The sequence below is a fragment of the Arthrobotrys flagrans genome (assembly GCF_004000055.1).
Source record: "Arthrobotrys flagrans strain CBS H-5679 chromosome Unknown unitig_3, whole genome shotgun sequence".
Classification (NCBI taxonomy): Eukaryota; Fungi; Ascomycota; class Orbiliomycetes; order Orbiliales; family Orbiliaceae; genus Arthrobotrys; species Arthrobotrys flagrans.
The window spans coordinates 5,934,610-5,959,705 of record NW_027137547.1 but is presented as its reverse complement, the minus strand read 5'-3'; the positions used below and the strand labels follow the sequence as shown (position 1 = coordinate 5,959,705).

Genomic DNA, 25,096 nt, shown 5'->3' with positions numbered 1-25,096 from the left:
GAAGCTCGGCTACACACAGAAGTCAAGTGTACTCACTTGCCCGATTCGTTATTATGTCTATGCCAATGTTAATGGCCCCCGTTTAAGTTTGTCTATGGTTTATGAAGCAAGTTTTAATTTCTATCTATCTCGTGTAACGTAATCCACCCACCTGCGAGATGTACCCCAACGCGAGATGCTATTTTTTACCGAAAATTCAAAATTTAATGCCTCCGGGACCTCGAAAACGTGAAAATGGTGGTGAAAACTATTTTAATTAACTAATTTTACATTATTATTAAAAAAAATTAATAAATTATTTATGAAATCGACGGTTTTCGTCGAAAAAAGTAAAAACATGCAACAACACAACGCAATTCGTCCCGGCACCCCCATAACCCCCCCCCCCGGGTACTACTGATCCTTCAGGGTCCAGGTCCAAAACTACTGGGCATAATTAAGCTGCCTGTTATCGGCGCTACGGATTCGTAAAGATATCCCCAGAGATCGAGCAGCTACCCGCTTTTCAACTGCCTCAACAGCTACCTCAATTTCAGCATCCGCTAACACCCTCGCTTTTAATAAATAAATTTTACCTCCCTCCTTTTTATTCCGTTTCGTTCTCAATACCTCAGTTAACTTTTTATTAGTTACTTCGAGAACCTTACGCCTAAGGAAGGATTCGGCTGCAACTTTAATAATTTTGTTATATTACTGTTATAGCAGAGAACTAAGATGCAGCGCAGTTAATGCATCCACTGCATCAATATAAGTCTGCAGCGTGCGTAAGCATTGGGGCGTTAGAAACGGCTGGACACCAGACTCTTGCAGCAGCTGTAATTCATGCTCTGGGATGATTTCACGCAGCGATTCGATATGGTCCCCCTTTTGAAATTCAGGCAGTTTCTCTAAAACTCGTAAAGCGTCGAAGGGGACGAGTCCAGCTCCCTTTCAACCGCCAATAATATAGCATTTCGTAAACGCTTTAGTACGCGCAATGCTAATAAGCTTCTTAAATTCAGGTTTCCCAATCGCCACATCCTCAAAACGTAAATATTCGTTCACCTCTCTCTTATAAGCGGTGGCGTAATAGCTGAAGAATCCGACGTCAAGAGGTTGAAAATAGTGCGTAAAATACGGCGGAAGACAGAAGAGTATAATTTTATTTTTGAGACAGAAGTCGATAAAGTCTGCAGTAACGTGGGATTCGTGACCGTCGAGGATTAGCAGTCGTTTTAAGCCTTCAGCAATTCGAGCGGTAGTAGGTTGAAAGCAATTTTCCAACCAAGCTAAAGAAAGATATTCGTTTGTTACGCCTTTATTACTAGTACCCCAGAGCCACCCTTCTCTCTTCTCATAATTGCGGTACTAATCGAGAATGTAAACTTTGCCTGAATAAATAACGAGCAGAGGACAATATTCTCCCGTCGCTGATACACACTCGATCATAGTCACACTCTCTCGAGTAGCGTCATAAACACAGAATCGCTGCTTTCTGCAGGATGTGGGCACTATAATGGTTTCAGGCTTTCCAAACCCAATTATGAACCCTTTTTCGTCCATATTCCATATGTTTTCGTTCAAAATCTTATGAGTTTTCACGATTTTATTATAAAGACAGAACCAATGCAGCATCGATTCGACATTATTCGCCTTTTCACGTTTCGACTCCAATAAGCGACTGCAGACTGTCGTCAATTGAGAATAACGTGCCAGAAATTTATAACACCAATTTATGCCCACTGGCCTGCCTGCCATTTTCCCTGCCATAGCTCAAAGGATGTTATAGTTGGAGGGGAACCCGGACTTCCATAAGTCCTCCATATGTTTCGCTAAAACTGTTTCTTCGGCCTAGGTAAGTAGTTGTTTATGCTGAAACTGGCAGTTCCCCCAGGCGGTTCGGTCGGCAAATCGGTGTCCCAGTATCGATACCGGCACGCTATAACTCTCTGCTGCATGCTTCAGAGATGACACCTTTTTCGCTTTTAACGCTTTTAATGCTAGACGAATTCTCTCTTCTTTCTCCGAATCGATGTTACGACGTCGAATCGGTGACATTTTCGATAAATTTAAAGAATCCACTCTTAGGCTTTGAGCAAAAATTAATGAATTTCGATGGTAAATACAGAGAAGAACGAATCTACAGAAAGAAGATAGAAATTTCGGAGGGGATAAGGGGTTGACGAAGAGAACCACTCAATCCCAACACGGTTAGCATCTCGCGTTGGGGTACATCTCGCAGGTGGGTGGATTACGTTACTGACCTTCGGGATTATGTCGTTTTCCACTCTTATACTTCTGAAATTTGCTACTTGTTTAAACAGATGGCTGTACAAATATATGTTTCACTGACTTTCCGATTCGAGTTTTAGCAACAGAATTATATTCCTGTTGCATTGCATTTCTTTCGGCAGAATGTGAACTGACACCGTTGAAGCGGTTGACTCTGTGAAACATTTCGGCTTGTTGCCAAGGCGAGAAAGTATACAAATTTTTTCATACGCTTCGACATCGGGGTATATATAGTCCATATATCCTCTTGTAACTTTTTAAAATTTCAGATTTTTGGATTTTAGGCATTTTATGAACGCTTCATAGGCCTGGCGCCGGAACCCCATTTCGTTCTATATATGATTGTCTGCTCCTGACTCACATATATTTGCCGCGAGCATAGCGGTGTACCCATGAAACTGGCTGCTAACGGAATGTATTGATAGATTAACCATAACTATCTCATAGTATCGCTGGCAACGTCCCATAAACCTATATATGAGCTGTAGTTATGATCTCATCTTAATATCAGCTGAAGAATACAAGGTTACAGAATACTGCCTTTCTTTTAACAAATTAGAATATCCAAATGGAATCGCCGTATATGAGAGCTGGTTTTGATTAGGAGTTGCTTGAGCATTTCAAGAGCTGCGAGACGTATCTTATTCAATTTCTAGTATGTCTGTGATCTAGTCCACAACACCATCAAAGCGGCTTCGAAGTATAGCAAGTTTCCATGTCGGTAGAGGGGAATATCTCGATTCTGGATCGCAGTTATTTGGCGAGAATATCCTCATCAATACGTATTTGTTGGGCTGGCTCTTCAACTCTAGGATCTGAGAGCGCCTTGGGAGGTCGGTCAACGAAACTTCATAAAAAACGTTGATCTCAGGTACCTCCTAAGACGTTCCTTCGGCCAGTAAATGCCTTGTTAGAACATTAAAGGTGACCAGGGTTTCATCGGCACCGCGTTCGGCCTTAAGTCTGCGGTAATTTCTGGAATTTTGTATTTTATCGCCCCTGGTGCAGCGTTCTCGTGAATTCTTGGTCTTCATATATCTGCCGTCCTACCGACAATATGCATCAGCAACATATATGTCACTTGTTTATCAATAGTTTCATGCACTTTTCCGAATAAGTAGTTCTCGGCTCCGCTCTGCATAAATAGCGGAGATGGCGCGTTAATACCGATATCTATCTGCAATCGAGGTATTGGCTTGCTTCATAGCTCAATCAGTACCATTTAACAAGACTTGGGATGTGGATCGATTTACGAGTTGTGTGGTGTATCCACATCGGGCCGCTCTCTGGTTTGTTAATAAAACACGGGAATGTATAGAGTTTCGTACCGGGCCTGGTAAGTTAAAACTATGTGCCTTTGTTCTCATAAATAATGGATAAACTAGAGATTTCCGTCGTGATCAGTGGAGAGTAATGGCTTCCGTAGTACCAAGTCATGAAAACGCCATTAACCTTGGCGAGAGGTAAAAGGATGAAGTATCAAGTATCTTTCGGACGACGATGTGACTTGAAGCATTCCAGCCCACTCCGTTACCCTGTGAACTAGACCCTGGCCGTCAACACAGGGGTCACTCCAGTGATATATAATAGTTCGTACGATCTGAAAGACCACGCCAAGTGGAGTCCCGGCCATATTGTATCGACGTCGCAACAAGGAAATCGACAATTAACCCATGCGGATGCTGACATGCTCCCAAAAAGCTAACCGGGTTTGAGCTATTGAGCATCGATTGGGTATAGTGCAACGCGACTATCTGGCGATCTGCCAAATTGCTTACAATGGCGTTCTCATGATGAAACTTCTGTTCTGAGCAAAAAAATTCACAAAATAAGCCATTAATCATTAAAATAACAAAAAGGGTATCTGTCTTCATAAAAAAAACTTTGGTGTCACCTTCCCGCTGTATTGTGCATTAGAGGCATGTACGAGGAGTTCTCACAGGCTATAGGCCAACAATTTGACGAGATGGTGGTGCATTCGTCAACCGCTCGTGCGAAAAACGGCGTCCGCAAGCGCACCCCCGTCTGGCGCATCCTTCGTCAAATATTTAGCGTCCTTCGTCAAATACCGAATATCTTAACCAAGCGCTTTAGAGTCTTTAGTTAAATGGATCCGCATCCCTCGTCAAATAAGTTGCAAACAAAATTAACACACGAAGAGTAAGATATAGTTGGCGAGTAGGATCCTATACGGATGAAGTGTTTTTCTCAAAATCAACCCTCCAGCTCCAGTATAATTGCCGCTCTAACGGGATTGTGAACGACTTAGACACTTTCGGATGCCGCCCTTGTTGTAAAGAAAAGCACTCCCGAATCTTCCGAGGTGTCCTCGTTTATATTGTGTTCTGAGATAGTTTGGTTTTTGACGTTGTCAAATGTTACGATGGGGCCAAGTATAAAGTATGATATATTAACGATAGTCCCATCTATCTAAACTACGACTATCTATAATGTGTACATAAGGCACATAGAGGGTAAGTAGTAGGTATGGTAAGTAAGTGCAGTCACCCCGTAACAAAGTTCACATTCTGTGTATAATTATATTTTTCTGAGCTCAAAGCCGAATTGCTTAAACGGGGCAAATTTCGAGCTCTTGCCTCCCATCTTTATTCTCCTGTGGCCATTTCGCGTCGTATTCCTTCGTAATTTCTCTCCTTAATAATACGCTTGATTTCCTCGATCATGAGAGCTCGAGAGCACTCTCTTTGCAGATCTCCGAGAGCCCTAGCAATGGATAGGTGTACGGTTCGGTTATGTGGTTGTAGGTGTGGCTTGATTTCGTAGGTGACTAAGATGTAACTGGGAAGGTGGCCATTCCACCTTGAGGCCTAATTTACATATGGGAAAACGGCGCGATGGTTTTGCCCGCAAACACCATCCCCACTTTAAATCTTTGCTCCACCCGGAGCAACAAACGTGTAATGTCCAGGTGGGGCTATTGCTAACGTAACCAAAACGGCGGAGTAGTATCGGATGTAGAACCGTTCGTTGGGTGACGATGTTGTGAACCGGTTGGTATTTCGTTTTTGTAAAAAAAAGAAAATGCCTTCCCTCCCATCCGGACCTTCTGAGCCGTCCTCACTCATAGTGCATTCTAATTTCGTTTTCTTTTTTTCCCGCTTTCGTTTGTGTTTGGTATATCCTGTTGGCAATTGCACTGAGAACAATCACAATGTTAGCTTTTGACATAGGCTGTTGAGAACTCGAGAGAAGCAGTACGATCAAACGGCCGGCAGAGATTTGGTGGCATGAGTTTTCTTAACACCGAAAACGGTTACCATAAAAGGCAGCAGGCAAGTAACCCGATACTACCCGGGAAAACGCCTTGAACCACCACCTGCTCGGGAAACCAATCACCGATGGGATGAACGCCACCCTGGCACTAAATTCAGGCTACGATAGGGAGCTACGGTAGAAGAATACATCCGTTGGCTGTCAATAAATGAACTGGGCGAGGCTGCATAGGGGTAGTTGCAGGGTGATCAAATCTGAATGCCGCAGTGTGATATAATCAGAACCCGTATCATCCGATACCTGGATGAAGATAGACGGCCCGCCCGCCATCACCGCAACTTTCAGCCAGATCTAGGGCAAATCAGGGCACGAAAAGTCAAGACAAAAACAGATTTCTACTTACGATATTCGCATCAGATAGGACATACGCGCAACTATTCGCCAGCAGGCGGCAGGTCTGAAGAAAATTCGGTTAGCTTGCGATAAAATAATGATGTGATTCTTGAAATTAAAGTAAAGAATCGAATACCTCTTGCCAGTCGATCTCAGATACATCTTCCTCAGGGATATCGATGATTTTGCCGTCTCGGTATACAGGTTGAATATAGTTGCCAGTTTCCATGCCGATGATGACAGCTCTTATGTTCGCTTTTTGCCCATCGCAAAGGCTCGGATCATCGAGCATAGCTTCTAATTCTTCAAGTATAAAATGGGGGTCTCCTGGCCACTCGGTGAGAGGTTCCCAAACGCGTTCTTGACTCGTCATGATGAAGGTTGGATCTTATGAACTATTCTAATGTGTCAATGATAACGGTAAACCCTATCGGCTCGGAGCAGAGAGCTTTGGAATCAGGATAGTCACTTACAGCAAACGGCTGTCAGATATTCGAAGGCGGAGATAGAAGGACCTCGGTTGGTCGCTAATCGGCCACGGGTAAGCTGTCGAAAGTTGGCAGTGGAATCGAATCTCGCACTGAAAGTTCCAGTTCCAGAGAAAAACGTGGAATTGGGCTTCTTATTGGGGTGCCGTTTAAAGTAGAAGGTTAGGAGGGAAGGAAATTGGCTTGGGACTGTTCTTTCCTTTCTTCTTGTCCACCTTTATGTAAGGAGTAAAAAGTATGTGATTAAGGGCGAGTAGTAGTAGTAGGCAGAATCGGGAGTACTTATTACGGCTATGAGTCAATAAGAAAATTTAAAAATATCATCGGGGCTGTTGGTGCCGAGGAATTTGCAGATCCGTTCTCCAACCTACAACATCACTCTGTTCAGCATCCGGACATATCTTACTCAAAATCTCTCAAATATGATTGTGGCTCGTTTTCGACGGCATATAACCATATATTGGTCTCGCTATTGATCGGTTAGAGGGTCCTCACATATGATCATATACATCCGAACTGAATTCCAAAGCGCCGTAGCATTGCACTGGTTGTAACCAAATCTCGAAAATTAAAACGGACAGACGGCCTCATGAATTGGTTGATATTTGTAATTGACGGGGCTTACCATCCCTAAAGTCTACGTGGGTCCGTCGAAAATACTATAGGGATGCAATGGAACTCAAAGACCTACTTCGGCACTTCGTCAAAACCTTCCCTGCCCCTGGGGTATACACCTACGAATTCATCTCGGTCAATATCATCGGATGGTTATCAGCTGCTGTTGACGATGAAACAGCTTATAATAATATTACAACCAGTCGATCCCGTCTCCTCCTTTCCCTCGAAGCCCTTGTACGAAAGGATATTCCAATCTACCTCTGGAGAGTTTTGGTATACTTCGAAGTCGCGTTTGCTTGGACCGGCGGAATGTTTGGTGGGACACCGAAGGGGTGGTTACTCGATTGCGCAAAACGGATCATTCAGGCTTGCGAAATGATCGGGAAGTCGCATAATATGAGGGTGTTGGAAGCTGTGAAAAACAACGATACTATGGCGGCGGGAGATTCTTCCAAAGTTCCCACGAATATCAATATGAAGATTTTAAATGCAAGGGAGAGCGAACGGTCGATTCACAGGATCTAATGCTCCCAGATGCTTACTTTTAAGACTCTGACGTTTATTAAGACCGAGGAAGATGGAGATGTTGATATGGAGGCAGAGAAGGCGGATCTAAATGGGATGAAAGCCGAAAAGGAGACCCTGACGAGACCGGAGTTGGAGAGTCAGACCCTAGTGAAACTGAAGTCGAAGCCGATCTCGAAATGGCCGACAATCACGACAAACCCTGGAACCCCTAAGTGGCTGAATAGTCCAAAGTTTGGACACTTCAGTACAGCTTTACCAATTGAAGAACCTAGCAAACCCCCGACACAAACGAGAAGGAAATCGGTATCAAAACACCCCGGAAGAAAAGAACTTCCTTCGAAGTCACCGATAGTAATATCGAAGTTCCAGAATCAGAAATCGGTATGAATGACTACACACGCGTGGACACCCCAGGAAGCGATCATTCGACCATTTACTCACACGAAAGATCCAGAAGTGAATATCCAACAAAGAAGAGGAAGGTGGATGATACTGAAGAAGAGGAGGGGAAGTAGTTATTATTGGCATTTTTTCATTAGAGCTTTTCTTTGGCATTGCGTCCAAAGGCTTTTAGATAGAGAAGCTTTCCGACTCCTGCTATTCTAACACTAGCCGTTGCTTTCCATCATTATAGTCATAGAAAGTAAATGAAGTCCTAAGTTATTATTACCACGATGTCATACCGTAATGACTCCCTCTTCTCAAGGAACCCCCCTTTTCTCTTCCATCCATCCCTTGCCTTCAATAAACTGCATGCATGCACTCTATAAAGAAAGCTTGATAGCCTGGGAGCTTTAACTGTCTTTGCCTGTGTTTATTTACAATTAACATGGATACAAGACTACAATTGACTCCAGACACTGTAATCTTTGATACTAGAATACTCCAGTAGACAAAAAATTCGGAATGACGTCAGTAGATAAGGCTTTCGATTAGGGAATCTGTTTAAGGCTGCGTAATGAATGGAGGAGAAGGCATCGCCCTGTTTAACAGATGGCCGAGCATCGATGAACCGTGTCGAGAGAGAGAGTGTGTGTCCTTCTCGGCGTTTCTTTCTGCCTCTTCTTCTCTTCGCTCCGTCCACCAACACACACTTCCTTCCTCGCAAGCTTTTCTCGCAACGGGTTTTTCATCCATCACTGCCACGTCTTCATCAAACCCGCACGACGCGTCTTGACAAGCGTAAGAATCATTTAGCAGTCGTTAAACCCATCTGTAAATTCTCGAGAAGCTCCTTTTCCTTTCTTCTCTCCTCTCTTTCCCTTCCATCTCATCTCATATCATCTGCCTTCCTCTTCATCATCAATCTCCATCGCTGATCTACATCACCACTTTCTGCCATCTATTACCCCTTCATTGTCTCCCATCATGTTTGCTTGTGTAGTTAGCATGTTTTCTCATGTTTTGTTTCCTTTTCATCTCCTGCGCCACCTTCTCCACCATGTATCCCTTTTCCCCATACTTCGCCTTCCTTCTTCCCAGTCATGTAGTTTCCTTCTATGACCTGCTATATGTTGCTATCTATTGCCATTTCTTTTGCCGTCTCGCCCGTTTGGGCTGAAAGTCTTGCGTTACTAACAATGATGAAATGCCCCAGCCTCCAGTTTTCCTAACTTGGTGCCTGGCATTCGGTCATTCAGAACTCCCCCGAAGATAGTTTTCAATTGGCCCAGCAAGGTCCTAACCTTCGAAATTTATATCTTCTTTCAGTGCGGTTTGTTGGAATTTTGGCTGACAACACATTTTATTTCTCCGGATTGCCCTCTTCCTGGGCAATTCTCGACCTCCGTTTTTAGTTCGTCTTTCTAAGTTGTCTCCCACACTTTTGAAAAATTTATTATGTGCTAAAGGTTTCTTCGTTGGTTACCAGAACCACAAATATGGGTGACCAGAACCGACGCAAGCCTTGGAACGCCCTTATGAAAGGGGATTTTACGAATCCTTATTTCGGGATCACCAAGCGAGGCATCTTTTTCTCTGCAGATACTGGGCGAGAAAGGACCATCATCATGGGCGAGGGTGAACTGAGCGGTGGCCATCGTTGATAAGTCGAACTGGTCCCAGAGCATCGTGCCCACTACGTTCACGAGAGGCCCAACCAAGACTACGAGCGTTCACGATACAGGGACGAGCCCCGTTATCGTGACAATAGCGACCGCTACGTTCCGAGGGCTACCACGGCACCAACCATCAACCTGGGGACTGGGGGAATTCAGCTTCTACTGGCCATGTTCAGCCACTCTACTCGGATGTCCCAAGGAGCCAACGAGATGCTGCTCGGCCTCGCGCTCTAACCCCTTGTGTGGTCACGATGGCTACTAGAAACGGGGTTTCGACCGGCATCGTTGACAATGCTAGTACCCTTCACGCTCTCGACCGCAACAGGAGAATGGCCAGTCAACCTGCTGCCAGAGAAACCACCGATTTCGCCAATCAGTTGGACGACCACACCTGGGATGTCCTTGATCGAATCAGAGATACTCCGGAGACTCGACCACCACAATTGGCTCCGAGGGGACAATCCACGCCAAACTTTAACTTCCAACCCCTGCCGCCACTCATCACCAACTTTGGCGACAACAATTACACCCAAGCCAGTAATCGAGAAACCGTTTACGTATGAAACCACAGTCAACAAACCAAATATCTATTCTCGGATCATGAAGAACAAGACCATCAACGAGCCGGTCATCAAGGACTCCCACATCAAAAGTCCGTTTACGAACAATCCCACAATCTACAAACCGGTCATGACGGACCCTGTCCCTCAACAACCCGACGATCAAAAGTCCAGTTATGAAGAACCCGACGATCATTTACAGCAGCGGCTGAGATGAGGACAAAGACAACTGCTGCACCGGCCACAGCCATCGCCATCATAGGGCTGAACTGTACACGTCTATGGCCGGGTACTCGCGCTCAACGGAAACCCCGGACTAAAGTGTACTGCGTTTTTACATCTCCCCTTCTACGTCCTGTCTCTTACTTGTTTACGATTGTTTCTAATCTTCTGTTTAACGAAGAAGAACCCGAAACTTTTTAATCCTGTACCCTCTCGAGTCATCTCCCTACTCCATCCACCAGACTCTCGAGTATTCCCTATCACACACGCCTTTGAGTTTTTACATACTACTCAAAAGTCACAACCCTCCTACTGTCTCTTTGAGTTTTTACACACTCCTCAAAGACTATCCCCAACCTCTCTTTACAATGCCTTTGAGTTTTTCCATACCTCTTAACGGCTATATCCGCTTTTTACCTTAGAATTACCTTCGGTTGTGTACAAACCACAGAGTATCCTTTCTTAACGAAAGAGTATTTCTGGGACTTTTCTCAGGACCATGAAAATCCTCTAGAAAATTTAACGTGCCTGTTCCATAATTGTATGATTCGTAGAAAAAATTTATTCTAGAGTTCGTTTACGTTTTAATCTTGACCAAAAGGATGAGCTTTTATTAATACATATAAAAAACTTAGACATCGTCCATTTATGTTTGAAGTTGTGACTCGATGCTTTCATCTTCTACCTTAACATCAGAGTAGCTATGGATAAGTTGCACTTGTAGATATCCCATCGCCATCCTCAAAAGCAATCCCCTACCCTCTCCAGAATTTACTTCCTCTTCATCTTCACCAACCTCTCATTCGCCGGTGTAGCCCTAACCCTTGCATAAGGATCCTTCACCACCACCTCCTTCTCCGGAACATGGTTATGATGAATCGGTACCGCCGGCTTCCGTGCCGCGGCCACATTCTTAACCTCCAAATTTCCTAAGCTCTTATTTCCATGTTGGAAAACATCATACCTCTCCTTCCTCCTCCCCGTCAGATCCGGAACACCCATTAGCTCAAATCTACCTCCCACTGTTTCCGCGTATGGGTTTTCACAGTCTGGTTGTTTTTTTATATTCGGATTTTGATTTTGGTTTTGGGGGTTTGGAGATGGTTGGCGGAAGGGCTGTTTTCCTTTCCCTTTATCCGAGCTACTGGTTTCCCCATGAAGTTCCGAATATTTCTGAGTGTTTTTAAGCTCACTCTCCTCCCTCCTCTTTCTACTTTCCCTCCCCTCCTGTTTTTTGTAATTCTTACTCTCCCTCCAAACCTCCTCCCTCCTCCTCTCCCTCCCCTCGTACTCCCCCCCTCTTCACCATCAACCCTCCTCAACTCCGCCTCAACCCTCATCAACCTCTCCAACGCTCCCGCGCTAATAGCGTAAACCTCAGCCGTGGAACCAGCGGTAACATACGCCATCGCCGTATTCGCGTAGATATCAGCGAGTTGCTTGATCTTATCGATGATGGAGATGATGGTTGTGGGCGGGATCGAGTGAGATTTCGCGCGACGGATGCGTTTGCGGATGGTGGTCAGGTCGCGTTCGAGTTGGGATTTTAGGTGGGAGGGGGGGTGGGGGAGAGGAGGATGCTGAGGGGGTGGGTGTGGGTGTGTGCGGTGTGGGCATGGTTTTCTTATCGTAGGATAGAGGTACGGGATGTATAATGGTGATGAAGGGGTGTGAGTATCGATATGGCTGATATTGGGATTTCCAGAGTTTGAGAGCCTGTTATATCTTGAGACTTCTGCGGGAGTCTGTGACTATTATAATCCTGTTGCTGGCATATATTATCCTAGAGGTCCGCTACCATTGATCGATACCGCGAGGAGACGAAATTGAAGTTGCCAAGAAACAGGTATTTCGTTTCAAGATCCAGAGTTCGTTCGTGTACATCATATATGTAAGAACCACCGCTTCCAAGATACATCGAACATTCGAGTCCATAAATTCGTAACGAATAAACATTCTTTACCAAACTTTCCCGAGATTTCTAGGGATTTATATTGCTTTCTAGATTTGGCCCTGTATCAAAAGTTCGGTAGATAACTACCATACCATAGCTTGTCTCTCTATATATGTACCTAGCTACGAGTTTATACGCTCAAGTACATACCAGCTCGTCTAATTTCAGCCACAGCAGATCTTATTGTAATATACTTCAATAGCAATTAATATTCCCAGTACATATATATTTTGACCAATGTATGCTGGCGACTAAGGGTACTAATCCGTACCCCTCCCCCTCTCCCCACAATCACCAACCATCCCCCCTCTCCCTCTCCTTCCACTCTTCTCCCTTTCCCTATATCTCAACCACCTCCTCCAAAGTCTTCACAACCCCTCCCTCAACGTCAAATAAACACTGCACCCCCTCCTCCAATACCCTCCACAAAGCACTCGTATCCTCAACTTCCCGTTTCGACTGCCCCTCCGTCAGATTATCTTCCTCGATTTTGAGGGCATGGTTTGTGGAAGTGGGAGGACGGGAGATGTGCGAGTAGAACTCCCTTGGTCTGGCGGCGGCAATCTGCTGGGAGAGGTTGAGACGCATTTTTCGTGGTACCTTGTAGGAAGGATTGATAGGGCGGCTCTCACTTTTTATCATTTTTTTCGGTTTGTTGGTAGGTGAATGGGTGTTTATAACTTCGGGTTCAGTGAGGGGTATATGAGTGCTCTAGAAGAAGCGGATGGTGCCAGTCGTTATTGATCTTTGTCCTTTGGCCATAAAAAAGGGTTTCCGCCGTAGATACTGGAAAATTAGTAGACCGAAGGTATCTCTTTGTTGAACGCTCTACTAAATAGCTGGTTTCACGTTAGCAACATAATCCATGTGTACTTAATATATCGTTTCACCCCTTCGACTTTGTCTTTAAAATTCGTGAATATAACCTACGAAGCGGCTCCAAAATCTCGGAGACAATGGTAGCGATCTCAGGATCGGAAAGGACAGGAGAAGTAGCAATGTCGGGTCTTCTTTCTGGAACAGTGAGGGAAAGATCTGTGATGAACTGCCACATGAAATTGTAGACATCGAAAGAGTCCAGCCCACCCAGGATTCCTTTGACTTTCGGGCCAACTGGAGGACCGACTGGGATGAGATCCTCAATCTCAAGTTGGTCTGTAGAGTCGTTGTCCGAGGTCAATGCTTTCTTGTGTTTCTTAACTAGATTATCGAATACAGAGCCGGAGCCGTAGCTGCTACTCTGTGGAGAGGAGGCGGACGAGCCATCGCCAGGTTCGGCATGGAAAAAGTATTCTTGAGGAAGTCGATGCTTAGCAAGAGAGTCTTCATCTTCGTATTTGCGGGATGGTTTGTTGGAAGTCGCTGCTGGCTCGTGTATTGGGGATCTTCTGGAATTTCTTCAAGATCAATAGGGATCTCGTTTGGATTGTTAAAAGTAGCGTTAGACAAAGTCGATTTTGGAACAGTAGGTTCAGGAAGAATAAATTCGGGAAAAGTAGGTTCAGGAACATCTTCGAAACTCAGAGCATCCAAGATGAACGATCAGACGACAGCAGTAGTCAGAACCAACCAAAGATGTATCTCACCAGTGAAAATATCTGAGAATTCTAAATCACTATCAATGTCACTGTCCCCATATCTCCCCCTCAGCAGACTGGCGAGGGACGTCTCGGCCGGGACATCAACCATGGCATCTTGAAAGAGATCACCCTCTTCATTAATTGCCATATCACGGCCGTACCCCGGGCCGGTATCTACTCGAACCAATCGAACTTGTTCTAGCGAAGCACCCTCCGACGCCTGATTCCGCAAAAACGGTGCTGCTGATAGAAATCGACCGCTTTCCTCCATCTCAACCGAATCGTTGGTGGTCCACTATCCGGTTTGTCAAACTGATTTGGTTTGATATAAAGATCCTTTTGGATCTTCTTCTTCGACCACTCCTTTACTTCTTTATATGTCTTTTTGGTGATACGTTTGGCCTTCCTTCCGATTCTGGTGGTTAGGCGGGGTGTGTGGCGCTTAGCCCACTTGGTGGCCCAGAAGCAGTTGAAGACGAGGAAGACATACCAGGCTATGTATATTATGATGACAATGTATTTATCTGAGTGTGATGTTAGCTAGGGATCGTTTTATCATCACATCCAAGAGCAAACCGAGGATAAAGATGAAACTACAGCAACTTACTTAGAATTTAATAGGCATGACCAGGTGAACGACGACGACAGTGACAGTGGATGTACAATTTCTAGTGGTGCAGGGATCGTGATGATAGGTTCCGAGTGGATAGTATGGAATCTGGAAGTCCATGTCCATGATGAAGGAGAGAGAACAGAAAGGAGGAGGGGAAGTAGAGAAAGAGTAGACGGGGGTACCGTTTCCGAGGGAGATTCTTGTCAGGACGTGCGATGGAAGGGGGAGTGGGCAGTCGTAGATTGGAACTGGAAGTGAAAGCGGCGATGAGGACGTGCTGCGGTGGTGTTTTGATGATGTCGTTGTTGCTTCAGTGAAATTAGAGCTAGAGCTAAACCACTTTCCTTTGTTGGATTCAACTCCTACCATAGTATAGCTCTTTGGCTTCAATATAAATCCCATGCCCACCATGGTATATTAGAAGACATCGTTTGATATAGAATGCGTCAATATCATACATACCGAGAGACCCAAGATAGCTGCTCGATATGTCTGTCAGATATTACAGATTCAGAGCATCCCTTCGAAGGACAGCGGCAAGGAGAAGCTCAATACAACCCCAAGATCTTGCTTCAAATGAGCAGCGCCTTGGTAATTTCTGTATTAGAGGGTGACTAGAGTTGACACTCCTCCTCCTTGGTTTGAAAACTTCAAAACAAGCCTTTCAACATCGACCTCCCACAGGTTCTAGATCCAAACTTCGTTCGAAATCCTTTGGAACGAAATTGCTGAAACAGCGCACGATCGAATCCTAGACCTCGCCTGCCGCCTAAATCAAGGCAATCCAGACAGACTCCGCTTGCTCCAAGCCGTGAGAAACACTGGAGTCATTGGTCTAGGCACTGGATCAATAGCCACCGAACCTAGAAAAAACATATGGCTCGCGTGCAAACCGGTTTCTTCGTACTATCCGAGGATATCATCAGAAAAGGGTTCATCGTCGAACCGCCTCGAGAGATTGAGAAACTTCTTGTGCAACTTTTATCAGTAGAGGAATTCATGTCTCTACCTATAGAACCTAGGGAACTTTGAGAGTTTCTTACAAAAATTTCAAGATCTTTCCAACGGAACACTATTGGCTAAATAGACATCTCTTCCCATTTACATCTCCAGGAACAAGGCCAAATTTCTCTCCCTTTAGGTTTAAATCAATCAGGGAAACTGCCAAGCCAATCCAAGAAGCAGAATACGCACAATCTGATTGACAACCGTTTGCACGATATATCTAACAATTTCTACTAATAGGGTATAAAACGCATTTCCCTTGATATTCTTCCGTGAAATATCTGCGTCTAGGACTTTCTTGGATGGAATAGAAAGTATCCAGTCCAAGAATCCTCCCAGGCGTCAAATTAATTTTTAAACCGAGTCTACATCTAAATATCGAGATCTATACCCCTCCAAATCCCACATCAACAATGTCCTCCCAACACCGCCCCTCGAATCCCTCCCCCACCTCACCACCTTCCCCACCGACACCCCACACACAATGCACCTCAAATCCCTCTCCATAACCCTCGCCTATATCGACCGTCTAATATCCTACCCCTCGTTCCTTCGCTTACATACGGCTGACTTCAAAGAAGAAATCCAATCGTTCCTATACTGGAGTTTTGACGGCGTCAAAAGGTCAAAATTTGCGGGTAGGAAGATGGGTGAGGTTATCGAGATGGCAGGAAAGACATACGATGAAAGGGAGAAGGGGAGATGGGTGGGGGTGCCGTTGCCGGCGTATCTGAGATACCGATTGAGGAGGTTTTATGAGGTTAGGGTGTAAAGAGGATACACGGCGCCATGTTTCGAATGTTTCTTTACGGTGGTATATATCGACACGTTTGTGTAAATGTACGAGATGGACGTGTTATCAGAACTTTACCTTCGTCAGATTGGTAAACTCAATGGAGTTCTAGATTATATCGATCATCAGGGGATTCCCTTTCACGTCCAGCATTCAGCGTACAAATAGTATAATAGAGCGGCAGATATTTCTCGACGGAGGAATACAATCGAATGTCAAATCAAATATGACCGCATACCCCACTAGCCCGACGACGCTATACCAGGTTATTTATCTCGCCAATCGACGCAGTATCTGACCTCCATAATATCTAGAAATCACGCCCGTTACCCATGCAAACCCCCAAACCGTCATCCACGCCACCCTTCACGATTCGAGGAGCTCTTTAGATATCTTATATATTGTATGCCATGTGAAAGAATGGACCTTACAGTATTATACCTTTTTGCGTGTATCAAATCATGCCAACAATCCTCCTCACCCATAACCCTCCCCAACAATGGCCCATCCCCCTCCTAACCCTCCAAGTCGACGGCGCTCCAAACCACGCGCTTGGCGCAGGATCGATATACTTACCCAAACACACCGTTAACCCCAATAGTCCAACAGTTTAGTAGAATTAGTAGTGGTACATACCCCTTAACCTCCAAAACCTCCTTCGCGAAATCCACAGTAATAATAACCAACGCCATAGTGACAATAAGCAAGACCTGATAGAGCAGAAAAAGCGCAATGATACGAAGGATCCAGGCAAAGAAGTAGAGGGGGTCGACAAGGTGGTCGGCCTCGTAATTCAGGTAGGGGAGTTCTTTGACGTTGACGGTGACAGAGGTGTTCCAGATCAGTAGCCCATTTTCTTCTTCTTTTCCTGCTGCCGAGAAAGGATGGGGATCTGGAGGGGTTAGTGATTGGTAAGAAGGATGGCGGGGATGAGGTTTACCTTGGAAGTTGGAGGTTAGATTTGGTGATTCCGGAGCGATTGCAGTGGATAGTTGGGATTCCGGTGGCTGATCGAGATGAGATGGAAAGCTAATGGCCGGATGGATGATTGTTGAGAATCGAGGCGGTAGAAAGGACAGAAAGAACAGTCTTTCTGATAGAAGGACCGGTGGGGATCCGTGTAAGACTACTCCCCGTTTTGAATTGAAACCTCGAGATCCTTCTCGTCACCGCGCTATAAATCCACACCATTTGATAACAATTTCTCGCGAATATACTTCATAATCTATTTCGCCATGAATAGAATTAAGATACAAAAAGGAATGGGAAATCGCCATGCATGACATAATCCACAATCCCAAAGCCCGTGGTGAAAAAAAACCGATGTAAGAAAACGCCATGCGCCCAGATTCTCCCATACGCTAGTTAATGAAAATCAAATAACAAAACCACCACTCTACCATCACGATTCCCCTCCAAAACTCCCCCTATCACATCCCCACACCCAATCCACCAGCAATACATACGCCCTCCCACCAAATAATCACCCAAACCCCTCCCCATCCCACCTAACCCTCTTCCCAGCTCCAAGATCGAGTTCCGAGTTCTAACGCGCGCGTCTGAACAACCCTCTGCCTCTGGGTGATACTCTAAAAAACTTTGGTCTACCTCGCCTCACTGGTGGCAAAAAAGTCCTTCCAGGTCGATAGCCACGGTTTAGGCTGTGATCGTTTCCGAAGCCCGAGCCTTCGGTTTCGTAGTAGGGGTGGATGAAGTCGCCGGGGGTGTGGATGAAGACGAAGAGGGAGGCTAGGATGAAGAGGGAGAGGGAGAGGAGGAGGAGGAGGGTATAGTAGACTATTGTGGGGAGGGTGGACAGGATTGTGGTTATGGTGTCCATTTTTTCCCTTTTCAGCCAAGTTCTCGAACGGGATTTATTCTCCCCTCTAGCTTTTGCAAAAGATGAATTGAAGCTCGGGAAGTTGATATTCGATATCTCGTCTCGGGTTTTCGCGTTGATGAACAAAAATGCAACAGCCCCGATTCGGCCGCCAAGAATAAACCCTTCGGCTCGGTTGTTCGGCTCGGTGTCTCCAATGGCTCCTCGTCGCCGGTGAACTTGGGAAACTAAGATGTCTTCGCGAATAAGAAGAAAAACCGTAATAGCCAACTAACTAACTCCCAAAGATACGAGAAACAGGATCCGATTGATATTTATACCAAGGCTGTCGCGCTAGGAGCCAGGTCACGTTCGCGGGATGAATCCTTCCTGCGCTCCCAAGAGTCGCTTAGGCAAATACCGGCTTGTGAATGAGTCTTTATGGGCCAGGGGCCGATAATCCCAGATCCATGTCGGCACTTGAGTCTTGCAGTTTGATCTGCATGAAATTTAGTAAAAGCTGGGCATCGCTAGTTGGAGTAGAAGCTAAAAGACTTGCGTCAACAGACTTGATATAACCACGGGAAAATACCGGAATCTTCAATTGACCATTCTACGGTAGCATTCTATATATTTCGAGCGATTTAGGATGCTACGCTACCTTTGTTCCGAATTCGAGATTTAATAGCCGACAGGGCCAGAGGTCTTCAGAAAATCCCATACTCGGCATTTAAATTTCTCGAGGTATGTACCTCGGAGCTAGACTTCTCAACTTGTGCCAAGACCTTTTGGCAACTTGATTATCACGTTAGGCTTTCGACATTTCGTTATATCGATATTTTGATTGACCGCGAGATGATCCGAGCAACATCGTCTTGTCTTTTGCAAGGGGGGGGGGGGGGTACGTAGCGTGAAATGGTCGCAGTTTTATTTGCGTTTGATACGGTAACCTCCACCCAAATATACCAGCCTCCACCAGATAATAACGTAGTCTCCAAGCTTGTGGATACTCATGCGAAACGTTCGTACTTCTGATTTTAATTCCTCCTCTCCGATAATTTTGTCGGATCTTATACAACACTGGTCCCTCTCTTGTATCCAAACAATCACTCAAAACACCCTACTTCTTCCCAATCTTCATAAACCTCAAAATCTCACCCCCGATGCGTCTACCAACCGACTTCCCTTTCCCCTTCTTCTCCTTTATCCCCTCCTCAGCCTTTCCGGGCTCACCAGTAAGCGTTCTCACTTCAAAAACAGTCCGAACCTCCTTCCCGATCCCATCAAATCCCGTTCAAAAACCTCCTCTTCCTCACCCTCCTCCTCCTCCTCCTCCTCTTCGCCTTGTTTCAACTGCGCAATACTGTTTTCCAACCCCTCGTTGATTTTAACAGAACAACGCTTTTATTCTCTACCCTCCATTTCCTTCGATGTTCCGTAATAACTATGTCGTATCGAAGTACTAACCTCATTAATTTCATTTTTCGTGCGTACGACCCGGTTGTTCTCCTGTAAATAGTGTGATTACCTTCATGAGTTCCCAGAGGATTAATAGTGATCCTCTCATTTGCAGGTCCGAGGATGTATTTAAAAATCGCGTATTTAGTTAGTTCGATGAAGTCTCATTCGAGGGTGGAGATGTTTAGGTCTTCCATGAAGAGTTTTAGGCCTAGCAATCCCGCTTCGTGGTGTACAACCTTCTGTTAGATACACCTTGCTCAAACCTTTCAAGATCAATCACTCCGTTCCGGTGGCTCTGCTAGAAGTTACAACTTTAGCTAGCGAATCTCAAGTTGTAAGTTCCTCATCATCATAATATCCACTCACCAGACAAAGTTAACATCCAACCAACAGCTCCATCCCCCGAAACACCGAAACAACTTTCTCCTCCCCTTCGAACATCTCACAATTGTCGGGGAAAGGGACGAAAGGCCTCGTGGCGAGGCCTACATGCCACCGCACGCTCAAGGCGACGGAGGCCCCGGAGACACCATGCCACCAACCGAACATCGTTCTCCGACCAAGGACAAAGGTTCCCGATCCCACACGGGATTCAGTCGTCCACCAACCAGACAAGGACGACCTCCGAGTGGACAAGACCGTCCTCCAAGTCGACAACAGGAGGACTGGCACCCAAAATTCGATCAAGCACTTCTACTTCCCAGAACGGAACTTGGCAATCTCTTAACCGAGGTGAAAAAGAAAGCCGACCTGAACCAAAAGCCGCCACCGAAGACTCCTGATATCGGGATGCACCCCCAGAGTCGATTTGGAGAGAGAGATGCTACGGTTTCTATGATTCCAGGACCAAAGGATAGCAGTAAGTCCGAACAATTTCTCAATTCAAACATCGGCAGTCTTCCTCGAAATAAGAATACGCCATCGCGTATTAATACACCTACACCTAGATTTTTCCTTTGCCTAGTACTACCGACCAAATCAACATTGACGGCCCATCTTTCATCACACCTCCCTCGACAGGTTTCCAACTTTATGGTTCTGCAGAACGCGTTGTGCCATAGAGAGGTGCAACAGATGTAGAACCACAAAAATATCAGGAACTCGAACAGGCCCTAGCCAATTTAAAGATTGGTTCCAAGGGTAAAATATACAAAGGACGAAGCAAGCCAGACCAGCAACAAGATGATGATACGGATACTGACCGATCCGTCCTTCAAACGTCTGAACACACAAACCCCTTTGGCCAAGAAGAAAAGCTTCCTACCCAACCATCCGAATCAAAGTTCAATTTGCCTCTCGACATTAAATTCGGACTCGGAAAGCGGCGTTGGTCTCTTGATAAACCAGGTGTCGAAATCGCCGACGACAACAATCCAAAAGATATCAACATCTCCCCTCTAGCTAAAGGCTTAGCACACGAAATCACAGAGAAGTGGAGGACCTGGGCAGATGACCCATACACCCCTACCCAATCCCAAGCAATCCACCTCCCATACGCTTTCAAAATGGTTATGCAGAAGGGGATGCTAAACAATGAAGGTTCACTTCGAGCCTGGAACGAAAAGAGCGCCGACCTTTCTTCTCTACTCGGGCTTTTAGCGGTCTTGCACCACGAATACCAGCTTCGACGCAAAATCTCCGACCGTTTCGCCGATCAGGTCATAAACGAGATCGAAAGAGAAATGCAATGAAGGAATGTGCAGTGGCATGTCTGCTTTGCATCATGTACGTTAGATTATGCTGTTTGATAGAGTAGCATAGACCCCCAGATTCAACATTCTAGCATATCGATCAAGTAAGATCAAATCAAGTAGGCAAGTCTATACCGAATCCATAATAAAATATTTCATCGTGAGAAATATAACTACTTCGTTTTGTCAAAGCTATCATTAGCCAGCCTCGTTAGCATACCCAATCCTGTCGACATCTCACGTTGTTTTTGTGTTGTCTGTTGTCAAATAACCCTATGGCGTCACCGTCACACAGACAAATGTGTTGATTCAGCACGAGCAAACGAAATGTGTTGGCCACGTTGTATATTCTTTTCCCTGGCACTCCCGTACCCGTCGCGATCGCGACCGTCACGAAATTTCATTTAAAACCCTCCCAGTAATTCCAAATAACCGTCGCGTAGTCACAGGGGCACACGAGGCGGGGCAGCTTCCCAAGGCTCTCTTAATTTCCCACATCAGAGTCAGCAGAGAGTCAGAAGGCTGAAGCTGTGAGTCGAACGACAGGAACAGGGATTCCGAGAATAGAGTGGGCCTGGATCAAGAATGGCTTAGCCTCAAATTGCTCGGCTTAGTCACACCCCGCCATCCCACCTCGTGGATACCGGGGTCGCATCCGGGTCGGCATGTTAATATTTATTATCTTGGATCCTTCCTTCGCGTCTTCCCTCCCTTCCATCGAACACCGCACCCGCACATCAACCGCCCTCTCAACCTTCAAGCTTACGATTCAATCACCATGGCGATCACCCTACGCTCCCATCCTCCGATCGACATGTCGCCCATAGCATCTCCTAGCGGACCCTTTACATTCACATTCTCTCTTCCTCGTAAGGTTGATGTTGATGAAGCCATCACCATCCCCACCAATCAAATATCCACGATGACTTCCCTCCCACCATCGAAAGAAGATCTCAAAATCGCCCCAATCGAACGTCTCCCCTCCGAGCTCCACACCCTAATAGCAACATACCTCCCCCTCCCGTCTCTAATAATCCACCTCTCCTGGACCTGCCGCCGCCTCTACTCTTCCTTGGGTCCCACAAACCGTCTGTTATGGTACAAAATCCTATTTCGCAGGCTTACAAACATTCCTTGGAACTTGAGTTGTCCATATATCCCCCGTTTCGCGGCAGGTGAAGATTATTACCAACGGTGTTTGGATATAATGTGTAACCGCTCCGGGAAGAAGGCATGTCAGCGGTGTTTATTGGTTGATGACGGATACACCTTCGGCTGTACCGGAGTTGCCGGGGGTAAGAATGATGAAAAGGCGTGGCAGTGGGTTGATATTTTTGTGGCGGGGGTGTACGGCGGGACGTGGTGTTGGGACTGTGCGAAGGAGGTTTATGAGTGTACGCCCCCCTCTTTCCCCCAACGTTCCCATTTCAATACTAATTATCAATCGGTGGTGGATAGCAATCGCGATAGTTAACCTCCAAACCCCGCTGCCCACCATACCCGCGACTTTACACGCAACAATCTTGTCGCACCCCTGCGGCGACCCAAAGCCCGGATTCTTCGTGTCGAGAGCCGCGATTGCAGAGGCGATAAAGGAGCAATGCCCCAACGGCGGTTACAGTCCTTTTAACATCCACCAACACGCAGAGCCGGATATTCGAGAAGCAAAACCCTACATTTTAAAAACGGTAATAGGGTTCTACCGTCAATACTACCAACACCTGCACGTCTTATTCGATGCGAAGGAATTAGGAAGAGGAATCAAAGGCTGCCTAGAAATCAAAAAATTCAAAATGACGGAAGGAAGCAGCGTTCGCAATGAGATCATTGATGCGGTATTCGGCATCGCAAAGACGTATTTAACGTCCAAAGAAACCGAGGACGAGGAAAAAAGGGAGGAAGAGCGCTTAGAAGCCTGCAAACGCTTCCTATCGATGTTCTTTGGAATACCCAACACGACACAATCGAAGGACTTTAAGGTGGCAGTACCGACAACCCGGTTTTTGGCATATATCGCCAAACGATATTGGTTAACCAGAATGGAGGAGATGGGACGGAATGTAGAAACAGAAAGTGGAAAAGTCACATACTGCGTTGAAGATAAACCCAAAAAAAGATGTGGGTTTTGTGTGTTAGCATCAGAGGATGGTGATGAAGTTAAGGAGAGGTATTCACCGGTGCTAATGGTATGTCATATTATTTCCGAACACCCCGAGAAATTAATGGAGGAGTGGCCGGAAGTACCAGATCTAGAGTCTGTTAAAAAAGTGGCGGTGGAAAAGGTGGAAAAGAAGGTGGTTAAGAAGGGAAGGAAAGGAGCGATATCGTTTACGGAAAGGGTGGAGGGAAAGGGGTTCGATGAAGAGTACGTGGAGGATATTCGGTTTTTGTTTGGGGATAATGCTGAGGTCGTGGATGGTGATGAGAAGGAAGAGGGTAATGTGGGGGTTAAGGGGTTGCTTATTCAGGATGGGAGTGAGAGTGAATCGTGGTGTGAATTGATATGAGAATTGTATTATATTGCATTATCGGCGTTACGATTGTGGGGGTTATGGCGTTTACCTTCTTGTACTTGGATTATCTTGCGTCCGGGTTTGGAGGGTGTCAATGCGGGCGATTTTTAGATAATTAGGACTGCAGCACATCATCCTTGGTGTTTACCGATCGATCTCATCCATACTTGCAATATACCCCCTGATGATATATAAATGATGTGGTCCCAGGGAAATCCAGGGTTAATTAATATGTGATTTGTTGGGGGGTACCGGATACCCTTGAGATGGCTTGGTGGGCCCGATCTTAATAATGAATATGCCATACCTCCTAGCTTGAGTAATCTTAAGATCTAATCCTTATGAAACGATTTCTTTACATAAATTTCAACCTCCTCAAGCTCAATTCTCATAACGCCAACCTCGCGAGCCTCCACGGTTGCAAATCGTCACATCCACTCTATCACGTATAGTATCTACACTGATATCCGCCCGGATTCGAGGCTAACGGATATCCCCGGACTCGAACACGGGAATACCTCAAATCCCCAAACTCATGCCATCTCAATGTATATAACTCCATCTCCTTTCCTCTCGCCCCTTATCATCTTGAATATTAATCTACAAGATTCAAGAGCATGCCACCAAGACCAAACCCATACCCATCTCCACCACCAACCCCTCCGTATCCATACCCACCCCCGCCTCCAGAATCAATCCCTGAACCTCAAGGATCTCAAGAGCTACCCGAACCAGAACATGAATCTCGATCAAAATCAGTCCAAGCCCCAGAACTTGAACAAGAACTACCGCCGACCCAACCGCGTCCTAATCCAAATTCAACCGCTACTCCTCCTAACACTCCGAATCCCTAGACTGACTACTCTATCAATCTAGTAGAAAGGAGTGGAATGGATTTAGTCGTGCGGACTTTTAGGGTGTTGAGTATCCCCTTTCGAAGATTTAGCCCCGTGGGAGTATCAAACAGCATCAAAATACCCTTCCTCGGTTTGTTACACCGGGAGTACCTCCTCCCCTTCCTAACCTCCCTTGCTATCCTCTTCTTCTTCCCGGAGCTAAAACACATAACAATCTCCTTTTTAATATCCCTTCTCTTCAAACCCGTTGAAGCCTCCGCATCAACCCATTCTTCTATCATAACGGAAGCGGGAAGCAGTACCACAGCTACCGAACCACAAGCGGTAGTGGGTGAATACTCAACAATGAGTTTTTCATCACCTCCGGTGTTTGTGGGTTTATCACTTTTTGCATTGTTTGCGTTTTCTCTTACGAAGATGGGTGGAGGAGGGAGAG

The 25,096-nt window shown here is 45.7% G+C and overlaps 10 protein-coding genes and 1 further gene across 10 annotated transcripts; 6 read left to right on the top strand and 5 right to left on the bottom strand.

Annotated features, from left to right (window-relative positions):
• Positions 1 to 5,365: 5,365 nt before the first annotated feature.
• DFL_003091 (uncharacterized protein) lies at positions 5,366 to 6,127 on the bottom strand (the record flags this gene model as incomplete). The annotated part of the gene is made up of 3 exons (XM_067631979.1): positions 5,366 to 5,428; positions 5,909 to 5,962; positions 6,035 to 6,127. 3 exons carry the CDS (start codon positions 6,125 to 6,127, stop codon positions 5,366 to 5,368), a joined length of 210 nt encoding a protein of 69 aa, XP_067494471.1.
• Positions 6,128 to 6,267: 140 nt separating this feature from the next.
• DFL_003090 (uncharacterized protein) lies at positions 6,268 to 6,762 on the bottom strand (the record flags this gene model as incomplete). Its single annotated transcript, XM_067631978.1, has 3 exons — positions 6,268 to 6,293; positions 6,372 to 6,601; positions 6,758 to 6,762. 3 exons carry the CDS (start codon positions 6,760 to 6,762, stop codon positions 6,268 to 6,270), a joined length of 261 nt encoding a protein of 86 aa, XP_067494470.1.
• Positions 6,763 to 7,058: 296 nt separating this feature from the next.
• Positions 7,059 to 7,529, top strand: DFL_003089 (uncharacterized protein; the record flags this gene model as incomplete). The annotated part of the gene is made up of 1 exon (XM_067631976.1): positions 7,059 to 7,529. The coding sequence occupies one exon, from the start codon at positions 7,059 to 7,061 to the stop codon at positions 7,527 to 7,529; it is 471 nt and encodes a 156-aa protein (XP_067494469.1).
• A 9-nt stretch (positions 7,530 to 7,538) lies between these two features.
• On the top strand, positions 7,539 to 7,919 carry DFL_003088 (uncharacterized protein; the record flags this gene model as incomplete). Its single annotated transcript, XM_067631975.1, has 1 exon — positions 7,539 to 7,919. The coding sequence occupies one exon, from the start codon at positions 7,539 to 7,541 to the stop codon at positions 7,917 to 7,919; it is 381 nt and encodes a 126-aa protein (XP_067494468.1).
• A 1,924-nt stretch (positions 7,920 to 9,843) lies between these two features.
• On the top strand, positions 9,844 to 10,369 carry DFL_003087 (uncharacterized protein; the record flags this gene model as incomplete). The annotated part of the gene is made up of 2 exons (XM_067631974.1): positions 9,844 to 10,149; positions 10,199 to 10,369. The coding sequence occupies 2 exons, from the start codon at positions 9,844 to 9,846 to the stop codon at positions 10,367 to 10,369; spliced, it is 477 nt and encodes a 158-aa protein (XP_067494467.1).
• Positions 10,370 to 11,145: 776 nt separating this feature from the next.
• Positions 11,146 to 12,916, bottom strand: DFL_003086 (uncharacterized protein; the record flags this gene model as incomplete). The annotated part of the gene is made up of 3 exons (XM_067631973.1): positions 11,146 to 11,423; positions 11,666 to 12,125; positions 12,749 to 12,916. The coding sequence occupies 3 exons, from the start codon at positions 12,914 to 12,916 to the stop codon at positions 11,146 to 11,148; spliced, it is 906 nt and encodes a 301-aa protein (XP_067494466.1).
• Positions 12,917 to 13,159: 243 nt separating this feature from the next.
• Positions 13,160 to 14,179, bottom strand: DFL_003085.
• Positions 14,180 to 16,010: 1,831 nt separating this feature from the next.
• On the top strand, positions 16,011 to 16,298 carry DFL_003084 (uncharacterized protein; the record flags this gene model as incomplete). The annotated part of the gene is made up of 1 exon (XM_067631972.1): positions 16,011 to 16,298. The coding sequence occupies one exon, from the start codon at positions 16,011 to 16,013 to the stop codon at positions 16,296 to 16,298; it is 288 nt and encodes a 95-aa protein (XP_067494465.1).
• Positions 16,299 to 16,891: 593 nt separating this feature from the next.
• Positions 16,892 to 18,159, bottom strand: DFL_003083 (uncharacterized protein; the record flags this gene model as incomplete). Its single annotated transcript, XM_067631971.1, has 3 exons — positions 16,892 to 17,211; positions 17,260 to 17,445; positions 17,928 to 18,159. The coding sequence occupies 3 exons, from the start codon at positions 18,157 to 18,159 to the stop codon at positions 16,892 to 16,894; spliced, it is 738 nt and encodes a 245-aa protein (XP_067494464.1).
• Positions 18,160 to 19,752: 1,593 nt separating this feature from the next.
• Positions 19,753 to 21,290, top strand: DFL_003082 (uncharacterized protein; the record flags this gene model as incomplete). The annotated part of the gene is made up of 4 exons (XM_067631970.1): positions 19,753 to 19,784; positions 19,846 to 19,933; positions 19,993 to 20,458; positions 20,680 to 21,290. 4 exons carry the CDS (start codon positions 19,753 to 19,755, stop codon positions 21,288 to 21,290), a joined length of 1,197 nt encoding a protein of 398 aa, XP_067494463.1.
• A 778-nt stretch (positions 21,291 to 22,068) lies between these two features.
• Positions 22,069 to 23,797, top strand: DFL_003081 (uncharacterized protein; the record flags this gene model as incomplete). Its single annotated transcript, XM_067631969.1, has 2 exons — positions 22,069 to 22,684; positions 22,749 to 23,797. 2 exons carry the CDS (start codon positions 22,069 to 22,071, stop codon positions 23,795 to 23,797), a joined length of 1,665 nt encoding a protein of 554 aa, XP_067494462.1.
• Between the last annotated feature and the right edge of the window lie 1,299 nt (positions 23,798 to 25,096).